Consider the following 18155-nt stretch of genomic DNA (forward strand, 5'->3'; position numbering starts at 1 on the left):
ACTTATGTTTGGGTTTTTTATACATTTTGTTATAGTTTCCAACCCTGCTTATATTCTATGTTATCGCTTCATAGTGAATGTCAATAAAAGTAAGAAGATGTCATTTTTGTAATAGTTTTTTTACAATTGGCCGCGTAAAATGTTTGCAAAATAAGTGTACTATTATAAATATATAAAAACTGTTACAAATCGGGAAAATTTTCACGGGAACTACTTTCAATATTCTTTATACATTTTATAGGTAAGTTTCCTTCTTAAAATTATTATTATAAGTATTATCTTCGCACAGATAAATGATATTAATTGTAATTTGTTGCCAAAAGAATTTACATAACCTCATTTTTTGTCACCCCGACAAAAAAATGTCTGCCGTCAACAGAAAAATTCAATCATGTAGTGCAAATCATTTGATTAGCAATAAATTCGGTTATCATAACGCCAAGTAAACTAAAAAATCTTGAAATTAAGTGGTAGGTAGGTGATTTTGGGAAACAAACATTTGTTTAAGGGTCCATATTTTATGAGTGATGAGCCTCTGAAATTAAAAGGTAACTTTTATCATATCTTTGATACATATTTGTTATCGGATCGCAAGATTTTTTATATCATTTGAAAGCTTTTCATTCCAAATTATTTACATATTTAGACCCAATTCCGGATTTTCGATCCGACATTTTTTTATTTCAAAAATTACCGTAATAATGGTAATATACAAGGCGTATCTAATAAGGTGACGTCGAAAAGCCAGCTGACTATTTTTTGCTCAATTTGTTTTTTCACTTCTAGCTGTCAAAGTTTGTTTACATTTCTTTATTAATTTAAATTAACGTTTTTGTTTCTTTTAATAAAAAATATAAAATAGTAGAAAAGAGAATAATTGATAATATAAAAGTGAATGGAGTACTTACTGAAAGTAAATTTCACGTATTTATTTATTTTCACCCCTGTTTTTGATTTTTGCAGTCTGCTGTTGTTTAGCTGTTTGACAGCTAGCAAATAATTTTACAAAAACAAGGTACATGTTGTTTTTGGTAAAGTTGTATTTGTTGTAGAATTGGGTATACCTGTAAATAAATTTGCCTTGGGTAATATATAACTTTTAAAGTTTTATTGGTAGTCGAAAAGTGGTTTCGCATAAAATAGTTCTCTTGACTGTAAGCCTATGAACGGGCGGTGGGGTTTTAAAATTTGTGGTATGTCGAACATCGGCTTCGCATAAAATAGTTTTCTTGATAGACGTCATACGTTCCGCCCGAACGGTTTTTAACTTTGCATAAAATATTTTTTTAATGACCCATCATAACTCGGGTATAAGAAAGTAGGATACATTAAATGAATGCCTGAAGTCTTGTGAATAAAATTATTATAATACAATGCATGCCTTTAATCTGACATATTTTAAGTAAACAGATCTGGGGGGTTATTATGTAATTCGATTCTAATCGAAACACTTTCGAAATACAATGTATAAAGTATACAAATTCGAACGAATTTCTTTTCGAAAGGAGTTACATAATAACCCCCTGTTTATTCAGGTTACAGAACAACTGATCCTACATAGATTACAAAGATACTGTATGTTATCAGTTACCTTACTGTTTACTTGAGTACCTATATAGCTAGCTATTTTAACAGGTATGTGTCCTAGGCCGAAGTAAATTGAACCATTCCTAGTATGGTACTATAAATCGTCATTATCCAAAAAAAAAAATCATCTTAACTGACAGAAGTTCTTAAAGGTGGAAAAAGTCGATTTTACGGTTTGTTCAAAAATGATTTAAGCCTCGATAGATTTTATTTTAATTCCAAAAAGCGGTAAAGTTGGCTACCGTTACCGATCGATTCCGATCGATTTTGTTTAGCTTCTTCGGATTCCATTTTTAATTTTACCTTTTTTTAATTTATGTATATTAATACAAATCAAGTTTTTGGTAAAGAAATTTAGAAATCAAATAATTACCAATTATTATCAACACCCCTTTAAAAATTGAAAGTAGTTTTATTGTGTGCGTTTTACTTTTTCTGAAGCAAAATACGAAACTAATTCCACTTTCGATCAGAATGAAATTCTGTTACAGGGGGGTGGGGTATATATATTTAAGATTCATATCTCATGTAAAATGTATTTTTAAAAGCTATCAAATGACGTACATATATATTGACCAAATCGGATAAAAAAACAAAACAAAAATACAACATATCCAATATTCGAACTTTGGAGGCACATATCTCAGGAACTATGGACTGGCGACAAAATGTTCATATTCAGCATAAAACGATGTAAAAATTTGGTAACGATTCCGAGTGGCGCCCATCAACTAGGGTTTAACTAAAAAATTTTTGGTTTTTGGCTTAATTTAGTATTAAAATAGTATTCACCATGAGTGGCAAGGGCAGGCGCGGATCCAGATGGAGTGAAATAGAAATCCCCCCAAAACCAAAAAGTTTTCATATAAAAAAAAAGAAAAATGTAGAACAAATTTTTATTTTTTGCCCCACTAGATCAGCGCCTGGGCAAGAGTCATTCCGTTTGTAATTTCAACATTTTCCATTTGCGACCTCACAAAGTATATATATTCTGGATCTTTATAGATAGCGGAGTCGATATACCCATGTCCGTCTGTATGTTGAAATCAACTTTCTGTAGCCCCCAAACATTATTAATATATCAATAAATCCGCTATAGACCCAATTCGGTTGCTATTTAAAATCGAGAAAATCGGTCCATAAATGGCTGAAATATAAGGAGAAAACAAGTGCAACCTCGATTTTTTATCTATATCTGGATTACTAGTCATTAATATAGACAATAAGGATATCTAATGATAGATATATCAAAGACCTTTGCAACGACGTATATAACGCCATAGTAAGTCGGACCTACAATGGGTCAAAATCGGGAAAACTATTACTTAACCCGATTTTTTTTTTCACCAAAAAAAATTGGTGAAAAAATTCGAAAAAAATATTAAAAAAAAATTCTATAGAACATTTTTTTTCACCAATTTTATGTCATAAATTTTATTCTCCATTTTTTGGTAATATTTATTTGGTGAGGTTGTATAGTATTGAGCTACTAAATCATTACCATACATAATATGGATATCTTGATAGACATTTTGGGTATGAAAAAAGGAACCCTAGAAAAATTCTTGTTGTAAATCCTATAAGAAAAATAAATACAACTTGTTTTTTTTTTTTTGCTTTTAGTGTTATCAACAAAGAAATCTTTATTTTGTTATTAATAAATAGATTTTTCTTAATGGGATTTTATTTTTAAACTAAATTTTTCTTTTCAACTTAAAACTAACAATTTAACAAAAATAATAAGAGTTTAATGATAAAAGGACTACTCTCGATTTTCGATAATTTTGATATGATTCAAAACTAATTGGGCTACAATTAATTAGCCAAATTACTAAATTAAACGACTAATAAAATTGATATAGCATATAAACTATATTTCAATAAAATGAATAGTTTTAAAAACTAAAAAAAAAAACAGCAATAAAGCGATATTAAGAAATAATAATAATAAAGCAACATTAACTTAATAACAATACGATTTGTTCAATGGGGGTTTAGATTAGAGAATTTCTAATACATTTTTTTTTAACATTAATTAACAATTTATATATTCATTGTGTTTATTATTTCGTTAACCTACTACTAAGCACAAAATTTTGTTTTATTACATTACATATAAACAGGGTTTTCTTTTTACTTTAAAGATGATTTAAATAGTTAAAGGACTTATAAATTTAAAAACAAAACGAGTTAATAAAATAATAAAAAGGTCTGTTTTTGTATGCAATTAACAAACATGTTGTGTGAGAAGGGGGAGAGGGGGTGTAGAGATTGTTGTATGCCGGTTAAAAGTCTTAAAAACTAAACAAAACTAATAAATTGATTTTAAAATAATATTTATATAAAGTAATTATATAGTTAATATATATATATAGGAAACTAACTATCGACTTAAATTGTTAATATACAAAGCATGTAATTCAGTACGCGGTGTATTTTCGAACAGGGCGGCACGATTTTGACCCTCACCCTTCTTAACCCAATGGCCATACACTCTAAAGGCACAGCCATCAATAACCTAAAAGAAAAAAAAAACAAATTAAAGAAATTTATTTAATATAAAATTATGTTTTAATTCAAATACAAACAAAAATACTTACTTTACGCAATACTTTAACTCTATAAGGATCACGTATAGCCTCTTCGCAATGTAGAGGTTCTGCGGTATAACGTAGTCTTCTAATACGTATTACAGCTCTCACCACTAATATGGCAAATTGGAATTTCTTGCGGGCATTAAAACGACACGATTTGCGTAGCTGCTTAAATATATGGGAAAAAAAGAAACACAATTTAAATTGAATTGTTTTTGTGGTACACAAAAAAGAAATCTACATTGTCATAATTTTAAAGCAAATAAAAATAAACAAAAATCTGTAATATCATTGAAAAATTGTGTTGGGAAAAGTTTGGCAAGTGAAGTTTTTGTAGCAGAACGTTTTTATGAAAGCTGAAGCAGCAAAACCAGAATGTAACGAATTAGAATATACGATTATTTTCACTTTCGTAAAATGTCTGTGACAGACCTGATTACATATTTCTAAAAAAAACGTTGATATTTTCATAATTTCGGGCATCTTTCTATGATTTCTTTGAGTTTAATTTAATTTCTATCATAAAATATATTTAGAAAGCAATACAATACAATAAACATTGTTGAAAAAAAGACAGACACATTTTAATACTTAGATTCTATCATGTCTATATAGAATACTTAGGTAGTATACCTGTTTAAAAATCAGTCAAAATGTCCAAGGTTTTAATAGTTACACTATAAATAAAACTTCCGAGATGTGTGCCTTAAAAAAATTTCTTATTAATTACGAAAAACTGAAAGAAGACAATTTTTTTTCGTGAGAATTAAATGAATACCAAAATAAGGTGATCAAAAATAGCTTCTAAACATTATTAAAAGGATATCATTTTATATATTTAATGAAAGTACATAAATAAATATGTAAATGAATTAGTTTATCATTTGTTTGTAAACAAAAGACCATTAAAACGCTATCAGTCTTCAGTGAGTGGCACTTACAAGTAAACGAACTAAAGCTAAACAACAGACAAACAGAAATGTCGTAAGAATTCAAGAAATTATAAAATAAGACGTTCAATAATAGCTTCAATACACATTAAAAGGACATAATTTAATATTGTGCAATATTTTTACGAATAAATAAATGATTTTGTTCATCATTATTTATTTGTAAACAAGAAACGGTTTATCCCGCTATCAATCTTAAGTGAGTGGCATAATAAAAAGAAGCTGTAGCTAAATAACAGACAAACAGCAATTTCAGTTGATTACAAAACAATTATGATTTAGCTTTTTATAATATTTATAGCATTTTCACAAAATTTGTTTTATTTTTTTTTTAATATTTATGTAATATCTAAATTATTACAAAATTTTTCAATGATTTTTTTCAGATTTTGTTTTGTTTAAGCTTTTTTCATACAATTAACGTTTCACTACTAAATTTATATTTTATAACATCATAAGTGAGTAAAATAAAAAAAACACCCATACTAAATAATTATAAAATTCACACAACATGCATTCAATAAAAAAAAAACATAAGATGTTAGTACATATAAATGATAATTTTATAAATTAATATTTTAAACCATTAACCTTAAGCCATATATTTTAATAAAGCTTATAAAAAAAAGTTACAAAACAATAAACAATTCCAAAACTTAAGTAAAGCAATTAGTGCAGCTAGAATTAAAGTTCCCCTCAAGTAGCCTAAATGTTAAAGGTTTTTTAAAAATTTTGAGATAATCTAATCATTAACAATCTTTATAAGTATTCTATCACTTTTTTAAGTAACTATTACAACTAACTTTATCTAAACTTTCACTAAATTTAGCATTTATTACAAAGAGAAAATCCTTACTATCATAACTCAGAAATTTCCACAGAACTATTGTAAATTACTACAGCATTTACAATTAACTTTTTGACAATACCTTTTGGTTTGCTAAATCTTATATACCCTTCACCAAATTATACTTTAAAATATAAATTATAAATATTTTTATGTAAACAAAATTTAATTTTTTTTTTCGAATTTTTTTTTTAATTTCGAAATTTTTGTTTTAATTTAAAAAAAAAAATTTAAAACTTTTTAGTGAAAAAAAATTTTTTTGGGTGAAAATAATTTTGGGTTAAAAATATTTTTCCCGATTTTGACCCATTGTAGATCCAACTAACTATAACCTTATATACAGACATCGTTTCAATGGACTTTGAAATATCTATCATTATACCCTTCACCATGAGTGGCAAGGGTAATTATAAGTTTGTCATTCCGTTTGTAATTTCTACATTTTTCATTTGCGACCCCACAAAGAATATATATTCTGAATCGTTATAGATAGCGGAGTCGATATAGCCATGTCCGTCTGCCCGTCTGTGTGTTGAAATCAACTTTCTGAAGCCCCCAAATAACTTACATACACGAATGATACATCAATATCTCCGAAATTCTTCCGGCTCGGTTGCTATTTAAAATCAAGAAAATCGGTCCACAAATGGCTAAGATATAAGGAAAAAACCAGGACAACCTCGGGTTTTGACCTATTTTTTACCCATATCTGGATTACTAAATCATTAATATAAACAATATGGATATCTAATGATAGATATTTCAAAGACCTGTGCAACGACATATATAAGACCATAGTAAGTTGGACATACAATGGGTCAAAATCGGAAAAATATTTTTTAACCCGAATTTTTTTTTTCTCCAAAATTTTTTTCACTAAATATTAAAAAAAAAAATTTAAAAACTAAAAAAATTTTTTTTTTTAAATTAAAATTAATTATTAAATTTAAAAAAAAAATTTTAAAAAACAACTGGAAAAAAAATTAAATTTTGTTTACCTAAAAATATTTAAAATTTTTATTTTAAAGTATATTTTGGTGAAGGGTATATAAAATTCGGCACAGCCGAATATACTACATAGCTCTCTTACTTGTTAAATATACATTTGTCTATATTAATGACTTAGTAATCCAGATATAGATAAAAAAAATAGGACAAACATTTTAGATTGTCCCGGTGTCTACGAGAGTTGATTTCAATATACAGACGGAGATGGCTATATAAACATCGTTATCTATAACGATCCAGAATAAAAATACTTTGTTGGATCGCTCATATATACCTAAAAGGTAACCAGACATTAATTGCAAATCAATATAGATATCCAGTTGTTGAAATTACAGAGATTAATCATTCAAGTTTTTCTTAATTCAAATCCATTACAAAATAGGCTAATTCATTTCTTTTCAATTAATTGTTTTAAAGGATTCAAATCAATTTGTATTAACAAAAGAAAGAAATTTTATTATGAAGAATAACATTTTGGCTGTGAATTTATGGAAAGAATGGCTGACATTTTTTGTTTAAATCTGAATTATGATTTTAGTAAATTAAGCAGTGTCTCGACGTAAATTTTGTAAAAAAAAAAATTTGAACATTTTCGGAAATTAACGCCCGCATAGGGGTTAGCTTATTTTTGTAAATCTTTCAGCACTCTATTAGGAATTCTTTATATAAATTTTCAAAACATTTACAAAATGAATGGCTACAACTAGGCAATATTCAATTTTTATTTTGTTATCTTTAAAAATATGTAAACAGATTTCTTATTTCAAAGCCCTAAGAGGTTTAAAAACCGATTTTTTTTGTAAAATGGTCTTTATTTTCAAGACCTAAGCGGGCTAAAAACCTAATTTTTGTAAATTGTTTAAATTTTTGGCTATAACTATTGCATAGTTGAATTTGGGTTTTGTTATCATTTAAAACGTGATATTTAATTTGAGAACAGATATCTTGAAAACCAATATTTTATGATACGTTCAGTATGATGTAGTAATTTTGCATCACTGCATCTTCAAAATCGCACATTTGGCATCATTGTTATAGGTCAGCCATTTTGTTAAGACAAATCAATGATAGTGATGCCACACATTTTGTCAACACAGCTTCAAAACAAAGCTTTTCACCATAATATCTAAATTCTAAAAAATACGATTTGAAAGGGTTGCTATAAATTTACAGCAGAATTATAAAAAATTTACATTTGATTCTAATTATGAACATTAACTTTCAGTATTTTCCCTAAATCTAAAAAAAAACTTTTGAAAACCGCTATTATTTATACTTTAAAAGTAAACCAACACCTTTTATATTCATATAGGCAATAAAAATATATATATAGTAGCTAGATATATACACACATTTACAAATATACACACAATTTTACACATAAGTATATATATTTCATAAAAAAGGTGCATATAAAAGTATTTAAACATACCAAAAATATTAAAATTATAGATAAACAACAATTCAAAATTTAAATTTAAATTATATACAATAAAAACAGTGCAGCCAAAATGTATATTTATATATGTAGTACTATATAAAGACATAAATAATATTCTTTTAAAACAACTATAAGGCTAATTTGTTCAAAACCGCTAGGAAATGATAAGTGTAATAATAAATTATAAAAAAAATAATGAAAAAAAAACCTGCCTGGGGATATATAAAATCAGATGGTGTTATTGGTACAGAACAATTAGACATTTGAGAGGAGGATAATTGGTGATGAGACATTGCAGGATGATGATGTTGTTGATTTTGAGGCTGATTTTGTTGAGTAGTAGTAGTATTATTGCCCATATTATTATTATAATATCCCGATGTTGTGCGTTCTGCTGGGCCATTATTATAATCCATAAAATTGCCATTTGTAATAGATGTGGCTGTACTATGGCAGTTGAAGTTGTTGGATGATGGATTAACTTGTGAGGCACAAAACATACTTTCAATTTGAGACAAGGAGTTATTTTGTTGATTTGGTTGAGATTGATTATTACTATTAGCCGGACCAGCCGGTGTTAGGAAGATTGAGGAACTATGTGCCGATTGTCCATGATATTGCTGTTGTGAGTTTATTAGATTATTGTTGTTAGTGGAATTATTTTTGTTTGTTTGATAAAATTTGGAATATTGTCTCGATGTGTGTATGCTTTGTTGACGCAAATGATAAGTAGTTTTTTGTCCATCTAACGAGGGTTCAGGCAATAAAACCTAAAGCATTTTTGGGATATTTTTTTTTGGTTTGTGGTGTTGGGAGGTTTAAAAAAAAGAAATTTGAAAAATATAAAAAAAATGATAAAATGAATATTTTTTTTTTACATATTTATGTTTAGATAAATATATAATAAAAATAATTTAGAAAATTGTTTTTTTTTAATATTATATATTACAATAGCCAATTATAGTAATGAAATATTGCAGTGAAACCTAACATTTTAAAGACCTTTAATAAAAACCTAAGTATAAAACAAAATCTAACCTTAAAATTTAATAGACATAACCTAAAAATACCTACATACTTAGTTATTCTAATGATTTGAATTAATGTGTATTTACGATTTTGTTTTGTTATTAATTAAAAAAATTTCGCTTTATATGCACCTTTGTAAAACACACAAATTTTGTTGTTTTGTAAATAGTAGAGAAAATAAAAGAAAAAAAAATATAAATAGTGAAAGACATGCACAAACATGCTAAGACGTAAAGTATAGAAAAAATTTTAAATAAACGAGATATAAAATTAATTAAAAATAAAAATAACAAATTTTATAGAAAACAAAACGTGGGCACAAACAAAAATTAAATTATTAAACAGAATAGAGCTGTGTGTGTATGAAGGCAATAAAATTTATTAAATATTTTGTTGGAAAATTAAAATTGTGAAGAAAAAATCACTTTAAAAATAGTATGAATTTTTATAATAACAAGGAGTTCAAAATGTTTCAATATTGTTAAAAATTTCCAGTTTTTTCAGACTTTTGATTTGTTAATTAGCAAACAATCGTAAAATGGAGTTATTTTCGTTTTAGTGGCATATTTGACAATTTAGAAAAAGTTATTGGCGTTTTTTGACAATATGGCATCACCGCCTGTTTGTTGACATTCTTCTTCTCATTCCTAAAATAGCCGCTAATTGGACAAAGTGATGCCAATTGTTTGCAAATACTTAACAAAATCGCCAATATTTTTAAATATATTTCTTGATTATTTTAAATAATCACTTCATTTATTTTTAACACAATATTTAATAAATCTATTGCCATTTTTAATACACAATTCTTTCTATAATAATGAAGAAGAATTTAGTTTATAAATTTATGTATAAATAAATTAAAAATATTTCACAATCACTCGTTTGGTTATGTTATTGAGACAGTAGGAAACATTATGTTTAATCCAAGAATAAATCGTTACCATTGCTATTTCAGTGATGCGACTCATTCTCCTAGACTTGGTGGAAAGACTGCGTTTGAGACCGTCAATATTTTGCTCGAACAACTTTATTTTTTTTTTTAATTTTTGTATGTATGTGTTTTTTTAAACAAAATGTATATTAAACGAGTTTAATTTTTGAAACAAGTTTGAAATTAAAAAAAAGAAAATGAAATAAAATATGTATTTAAAACCAATTTGTGTAATTAAAGGAAAGAAAAAGAATAAAATATTATAAAATTTAAATAAAAAAAGTATAAATATAATAAAAATAATTAAAATTACAGTAAAACTAAAAATAAAAAAACATAAAGTTGGAAAAGACAACCTTATTTTTCTCAGACAAAAAGCAATACTAGGTCTACCACTTAGGTTTTTCTTTAAGTGTCTGAATTATATAAATTTTAAATAACTAATTAATAACAATTAAAAATAAATGAATTTCTCAAATGCAGTTAAAAAAAATTAAAGTTAATTTTGAAAAAAAATTTAAAAACTGTTTATTTTTAAATACAAATGTGTGTAATTTTTTAAAAAAAAAAAAAGAAACATGAATATTCAAGTGAAAATTGAGAGAGACAGAGAAAGTAGTAGAAAAGTAATAGAAACATTTTGTGTGTTTGTATTTTTTAAGAATGATAAAATGTAATGTAAAAAAATATATATATATATAATCTTACCTAGTATTGTTTTTAAGTAAATACTAAAACTTACCATTTGATTGAAGAATGGATGATGTAATACTTCCTGGACTGTTATTCTTTGAGCTGGATCGACGACTAGACATTTACGTATAAGATCTTTGGGATCCTCTATAGAAGTGTAAAGAAATAAAAATACAATAAATAAGTTATGTATAATGAATAAATAATACTAATTTGTCACAAAGACTAGAGGATTTTAAAGCCAGCTCAATATTTAAAAATCAAAAACAAGTAAGAATCTTATACACCCTCATCAAATAAATATTGAAAAAAAAAATTTTTTGAAAAAAAAGTTAATGAAAAAAATATTTGGTGAAAAAACGCCAAAAAAAAATTAAAAAAAAAAAAATTTGGTGAAAAATTTTTAGTGAAAAAAAATTTGTATGAACAATTTTTTGGTATAAATGTTTTTTGTTGAAAAAAAAGTTAAGTAAAAAAATTTTTGGTGAAAAAAATATTAATTAAAAAAAAATTGGTAAAAAAAAATTTGCAAAGAAAAAAATTTTTCGTGAAAAAAATTTGTTGAATTTTGGTGAAAAATATGTAAAAAAAAAATCAAGGTAATCCTTTTCTAACTGCCAAATATTATTATAAGCCCACCGCCATTTATTTAAAAATCAAAAACAAGTAAGAATCTTATACACCCTCATCAAATAAATATTGAAAAAAATATTTGGTGAAAAAACTGACAAAAAAATTAAAAAAAAGTTGGTGAAAAATTTTTAGTGAAAAAAAATTTGTATGAAAAATTTTTTTTGTATAAATGTTTTTTGTTGAAAAAAAAGTTTAGTAAAAAAAATTTTTGTTAAAAATATTTGTGAAAAAATTTTGGTTTAAATATTAAGTAAAAAAAAAATGGCGAAAATATGATTGGTAAAAAAAATTTGGCAAAGAAAAAAATGTTGGTGTAAAAAAATAATTTGTTGAATTTTGGTGAAAAATATGTAAAAAAAAACTCAAGGTAATCCTTTTCTAACCGCTAAATATTATTATAAGCCCACCGCCATTTATAATTGCCTTAAGGTATGCAATGTATTTAGCATTAATTGATTTTAATCTTCATTACCAAGGTAAGCATGAAACATTGTAGTCAAACACGTGCTTTTTCCCATTGAAAAAGAATATTTCTTTTAAATTTTAATCTGAAAAGTGTTTTTTTTTTAATTTCAAAGTTTAGTTTTTTTAATAAACCCACTTTAATATTCACAACAGACTAAGGCCGGGTAACTTATTAAAATTTTAAACATAGTTAAGCTTAAGCAATGTTTAAATATTTTTTTTTTTTTTTGTATGAAAAAAATATATTTAAACATTGATTATGCCTTAACTATATTTAACATTTTGATAAGTTACCCGGCCTTAATGTAATATTTACTTTAAGGCCAGCATTAAATTTAAAAGAATTTTCATTCATATTAAAGGTTTTCTACAGTCAGGGTCCAATAAAAATTACTATTTTTGTGGTCTTGGAAAATATTCTTAAAATTTATAATTTAAAATTAGTTTTAAAATTATTTCTATTTTAAAATTGTCCTGAGCTAGCTTTAAATAACTCACCCGATATATCAGCCCATTCTGGTGATGTAAAACTATATTTGCCTTCCATAATATTACGCAGCATAACCATTTGTTTGCGATGCCAAAAGGGAGGACAGCCTACCAATAAAGTAAACATAACAACACCACAGGCCCAGCTAAAAGTATATTTTTTTCATTTAGTTTTAATTTAAAAATTTAATTGATTTGTAAACAATTTAAAACTTACATATCAACTTCACGGCCATAACCAGGACTTCCCTCAAACATATTACATTTAAGCGTTTCGGGAGCCAAATAACCGGGGGTACCACAAAGATCTAAAAAACGAAATAGATATATTTAAATTTGTTTTTATTATGGCCTAACATTTTATTTACCCATTAATTTTTCGCCTTCTTTTAGCTGTCTCGCAAAACCGAAATCGGTTATTTTAACATTATGATTTTCATCTAATAAAATATTTTCAGGTTTTAAGTCTCTATGTACAATATTTTTCGAGTGTATATATTCAACACCCTCAAATATTTGCCTCATAATGGTGCGGGTCTTTTTCTCTGACAATGTTACCACCGATGTCAGGTAATCGAATAATTCACCCTTGGGACACAGTTCAAAAACCAAAAATACAAAAGCATCCGATTCAAAAACATCTTGTAGGTCAACTGTAAGGAAACAAATATAAACAAACAAATAAGAAAATTAATAATAGTTTAATGTATTATAGCTAATGACTCACTTATATAGGGATGTCCCATAACTTGTCTGAGTATTGAGATTTCTTGTCTGGTGGCTTCTAGCATATGATAGGGATTAGTATCACCCGTTTCCGTGCCTGCCCCTAAATCAATAATTTTGGCGGCAAACTCTTTGCCCGTCTCCTTTTCAATACATCTACGCACGGTAGAACTAATACCTCTGCAACGAGAAAAAATAAATAATAAAATAAATAAACTATAAAATTAGCTCAATAATAATTTATAAATATAAAATTGAAAACAACATTTGTTTACACAGTTCACATTGTCAAGTTTAATTAGTAGTAAAAGCATCAGCAAACTATTTATCGTTTCTTTTATCTGAAATATGTTTGAACACGAGAACAACAATTTTCCTATATTATACTATGTAAATTATTTAAGTAAACTACTACTACGTATCTTTTTCTAATATTTCTTTTCAATAATTATCTAAATTACTAACAATAAATATAAAGAAAGTCGGCACATTTTACACTGTATTGACATAACTTAAAAATAACTTGGTAATAATCATATATCTAAATAATAAATAAAAAAAATAGTAAAAAATAAATACTTAGTAATACAAATATTAAATATTTTCCACAATTTTTTTTTTATAGATTTTTTATTGTAAATTTATGGCCAGTTCTATAATAAAAAGATTTATTACGCCATAAAAAATCAATGCATATATTTAATAATAAAATTAAAACGCGTTTAATTAGCTGTTTTAGAACTAAAGTGCTAATTTGGGGTTAAAAAATTATAATATAAATTTCACACTTTTAATTTTAAAACTGGAATATTTTCTCATGTTTTATATTTACTAAATTTTCCTATAAAAATTAACAAACATAATAAATGAAACTGCTGAATAGGTTAAAGAAATGTTTTTTTTTTAATATTTCCACCTCTAAACAACATTAAAAATAATAATCTTATGTTTTACAGCATACAATTGACATCACTGGTCATAATTGTAAACAAACTATTAGTTCTTTGCCATTTACCGTTATTTTTAAATTGAGAAGAAGAAAATGTCAACAAACATTTAGTGATGCCATATTGTTAAAGGTTTGCAAAATAACGGTATTAAAAAGCAAAATAAAGATAAAATAAACTATTTATACAAAATTTTGCAGGTTTCAGTGTATAAAATAGTAAAAATATGTAAATTGTATTTTATATATTTTTTAAAATTAAAAAACACAAAGTGAAGAATAAGGAAGAAATATTTAAATAATTTTAATGAAATTTTTTAAATAAAAAATTTAAAAATCACTAGGATTTGTTAAGCTGTAAAAAGAATAAACAAAACTTATAACTTAAAAAAAAAAATATCAACAACTATAAAGTGGTGGTAAAATTAAAAGAAAACTCACTAGAGAGCTGTGCCCCAGAGACCTGCTGTAGGCCGGCTGAGCCAAATATCCGCCATTTTTGATAAAAGTTCCTTAGTAATTTCAAAAAATGTTCAGTCTTTTAAATTTTTAATTATTTAGAATTTGAGTAGTTATACTTATATAACCCTACCATTCTTGAAGAAGGGCATAATAAATAACTTTAAAATAATTTTTACAAATTTATAACACTTTAAATTTTTGATATTACATTTTTGAATAAACTAAACACAATCCCTTAATACAAATTAGCCCTCATTTTGAACACATAAGATCCGGAAAATCCTCTTAAAATAGAATACAAGATATCAAAAAGTAGTTTTCTTATCATCAAACAAATACCAAATGATAATAATGATTTTTTCTAGTTCCTTGTTTATCTTTTAAAAACAATAATAAATTTCTAGCGTTCAAGTTCTTTGAAAAGTCCTCTAGACTTAACATGAGCCCACTAAATGTTGCATGTTTTTTTGTGTGTAATATTTATTGTATTGTTTTCCACAAAACTATAATCGTTGTGTAAATATTTGTTATAATTTCTAAGATACTTGCTATAAGACAATAAGAAGTTTGTTGATTTTTTCAAAAAGCAAATGTCATTTTATTACTATTTACTACCATGTCTTATAAATAGTATATAGTAAAGTTTTCTGTAAGGCAATAATAATAATTATTTGTTTAAAAGAAACGTAATTTTTGGAACAAAAAAACCAATAATAAAATCACATGCATTTTACATGCATTAAACATTTAATAACTGAATGGTTTTATTGGTATTTGTAGATTATTTGTAAGCGATTTAATATTTTTTCGTAAACGTCTTAAATGGTCTTAGTATGAAAAAATAATGTATTTAATACTCTTATCTAGTTGGGTTGTTTACTTTTTTGGAAAGGTAATTAGTCATAAGCCTTTATTGTTTTAATTGTTGTAAAAATGCCATAAATTACAAGAAAAATATTTTTGCAGTTTGTATAAAAAAAATGGTGCAATAATAAAAAAATTCTAAAAAAAAATAACAAAATTGCAGCAAATTAACTTCTAGAAAAATATATATTTTTTTAAAAATTATTCATTTCACAAAAATGGAGTTAAAAAACATTCAAAAATATTTAAAAAACAGACTAATGTTAAAAATGATTAAGCAATTATGGAATGGCATTAATATACAACAAAAACTGTGTAATAATAATTAAATTTTAATTTCAATGTCACTGAGACTTACAATTTTACTAAAAAACTACTTTTTAATTTAAATACACATATAGAGTTTATTTAAATCTACCTTGTGGCATCACTGTTCACATTTGTAAACAAACATCACAATTTACCGTTATTTGTGAGAAGAGAGAAGTTGCAAGAAAATGTCAACAAACATGCAGTGATGCCCATACTTTTGAAGTAAAAAAGCCTAGATTATATAAAAATGGCCACAAAAAATTAACAAAACATTATTTTTTATTAATATTAATAAAAACCTAAACAACTAATGTAAGACCATATTTCATTTAATATTTTTTACGTTTTTCCAATAAATTCTTTTGCAGTCAGGTGTAAATTTTTTCAGACTTTTTACATCATAATTGATTATTAATTAAATGATATAAATACTATATGAGTGTTTAATAGACAGCTGGAAGAATGTTAGAATCATAGAGGAATACACATAGAGCGGAAACTAGAAAAAAAAACTCACACATACGAGTGTTGTTTTTGTTTTTACATAGTATTTTACAATTGATTTAGGTCTTTTTTTAATAAAATAAATTCAAACAAAAACAGAAATAAGTACAATATCATTATGAGAATTAAATATAAAAGAAAATCAATATTTGCCTTTAAGAAAATGGGTTAACTGAGAAATGTCACGTGTCTTTTAAGTTTAAATAAATCTAATTTATATTTCTATATAATCTTTAATATTGAGATTAAACAGAAAAATCAATAATTATTAAAAGTAAATTATAAAAATCTTTCTTTGATGATTAATACTTTTTATTTGTTTAAAATAAATATACAATATTTAACTGAAAAATTAGCTGATAACATTTCTGATATGTCTAATTAAATTTATTGTTTAAATTCCCATTACTTATTCAATTCATAGTGAAGTGTAGCTGAGAAAAGCAAATAATCCCTATCGCTTTTTTTTATATTATTTATTTTATTCAAATTCACATGTCTATAAGGTGTGCTCCCACACTCGTTCATAAGTTGTAAGTTGATAAAAAAATATTAGCATTTTATTGGAAACAAAATTATATAACTTATTTTAAAAATCTTTAATTAAAACAAAAAAAAAATGCTAATTGCTTAGTAGTACATTGAAATGTTGTAGAAAATATTACGCTGTTAGAAAGTTTTACAACAAATAAGGTGTTTGTCATACAACAAATATTTAAATAGTTTTCTAAATGGTGTATAAATTACTAAGTAGGGATTAGAATTATAAATAGGTATATATATCGCCTACACTTTTATTTCGCAGTGAAAACTTATACGGCGTAATTGATCAATAATAAAATATTTAATTAAAATAATTTTTTAAAAATTTACATTTGATTTTTAATGGATTTTTAAAATAAATACTAACACAACGATTATATAGTAATTTAATATAGTAGATTAATTAAAATGTTTATTATACATTCTTTATAAAGTTGCTATAACTTTTAAAATCAACAAAAAGGTGTGTAGCGATATGATGGAACAAGTTTAACGATTTTAATGAAAACATTTATTTAAAAATCTTAATTTAAAACACATTAAAAAAAACTAAATATGTATTGCATAAACTAGACAAGTGTACACAAATATTAAAAGGAAATTTGAACAAAAAAATAACTAAAACTGTGTAATAATTATTTGTTTTTGATTCAAACAAATCTAAAGAGCTTATTTAAATCCTCCAAATGGCAACACTGTTCACAATTGTAAACAAACATCACAAATTACCGTTATTTGTGAGATGAGCGAAATAACAAGAGAATGTCAACCAACATGCAGTGATGCCCATACTTTTGAAGTAAAAAAGCCTAAATTAAATAAAAATGGCCAACAAAAATTATAAAAACATTATTTTTAATAAAAATCTAAACAAAAAAACTTTTTAATTAAAATTAAACATTTAATTAAAATATTGTTGGGCTACAACCAAATTCTTGACATTAAAATAAATTAATAATTTTGTATGCAAAGTCCGCTATAGAAAGTGAAATATGTGTACGAGGGTGGTACATCAAATTATTATAAAAATTTTTAAATTTTATTATAAAAATTCTTAAATTTTACCATAAATCGATTTTTAAACTGAAATACCTTTAAAATTTACAAATATATGCTGTTTTTTTTTAA

General features: G+C 25.2%; 1 protein-coding gene across 6 annotated transcripts in view; it reads right to left on the reverse strand.

Annotated features, from left to right (window-relative positions):
• Positions 1 to 3186: 3186 nt before the first annotated feature.
• The window catches only part of PhKgamma (phosphorylase kinase gamma), a 30423-nt gene continuing 15454 nt past the window's right edge, over positions 3187 to 18155 (reverse strand). For 2 of the 6 annotated variants that reach the window (XM_065508275.1, XM_065508276.1), the window contains exons 3-10: positions 13398 to 13576; positions 13039 to 13323; positions 12888 to 12978; positions 12680 to 12816; positions 11133 to 11230; positions 8640 to 9197; positions 4188 to 4346; positions 3187 to 4105 (exon numbers count right to left, since the gene is read on the reverse strand). In XM_065508275.1, the coding sequence (XP_065364347.1) occupies positions 3971 to 4105; positions 4188 to 4346; positions 8640 to 9197; positions 11133 to 11230; positions 12680 to 12816; positions 12888 to 12978; positions 13039 to 13323; positions 13398 to 13576 (1642 nt within the window). In that variant the 3' untranslated portion in view covers positions 3187 to 3970. Of the gene's footprint in view, positions 4106 to 4187; positions 4350 to 8639; positions 9198 to 10400; positions 10485 to 11132; positions 11231 to 12679; positions 12817 to 12887; positions 12979 to 13038; positions 13324 to 13397; positions 13577 to 18155 lie in introns of all 6 variants that reach the window. The other 4 variants (XM_065508279.1, XM_065508277.1, XM_065508281.1 and 1 more) reach the window with 4 other exon arrangements.

The sequence above is a fragment of the Calliphora vicina genome, chromosome 4 (assembly GCF_958450345.1).
Source record: "Calliphora vicina chromosome 4, idCalVici1.1, whole genome shotgun sequence".
Classification (NCBI taxonomy): Eukaryota; Metazoa; Arthropoda; class Insecta; order Diptera; family Calliphoridae; genus Calliphora; species Calliphora vicina.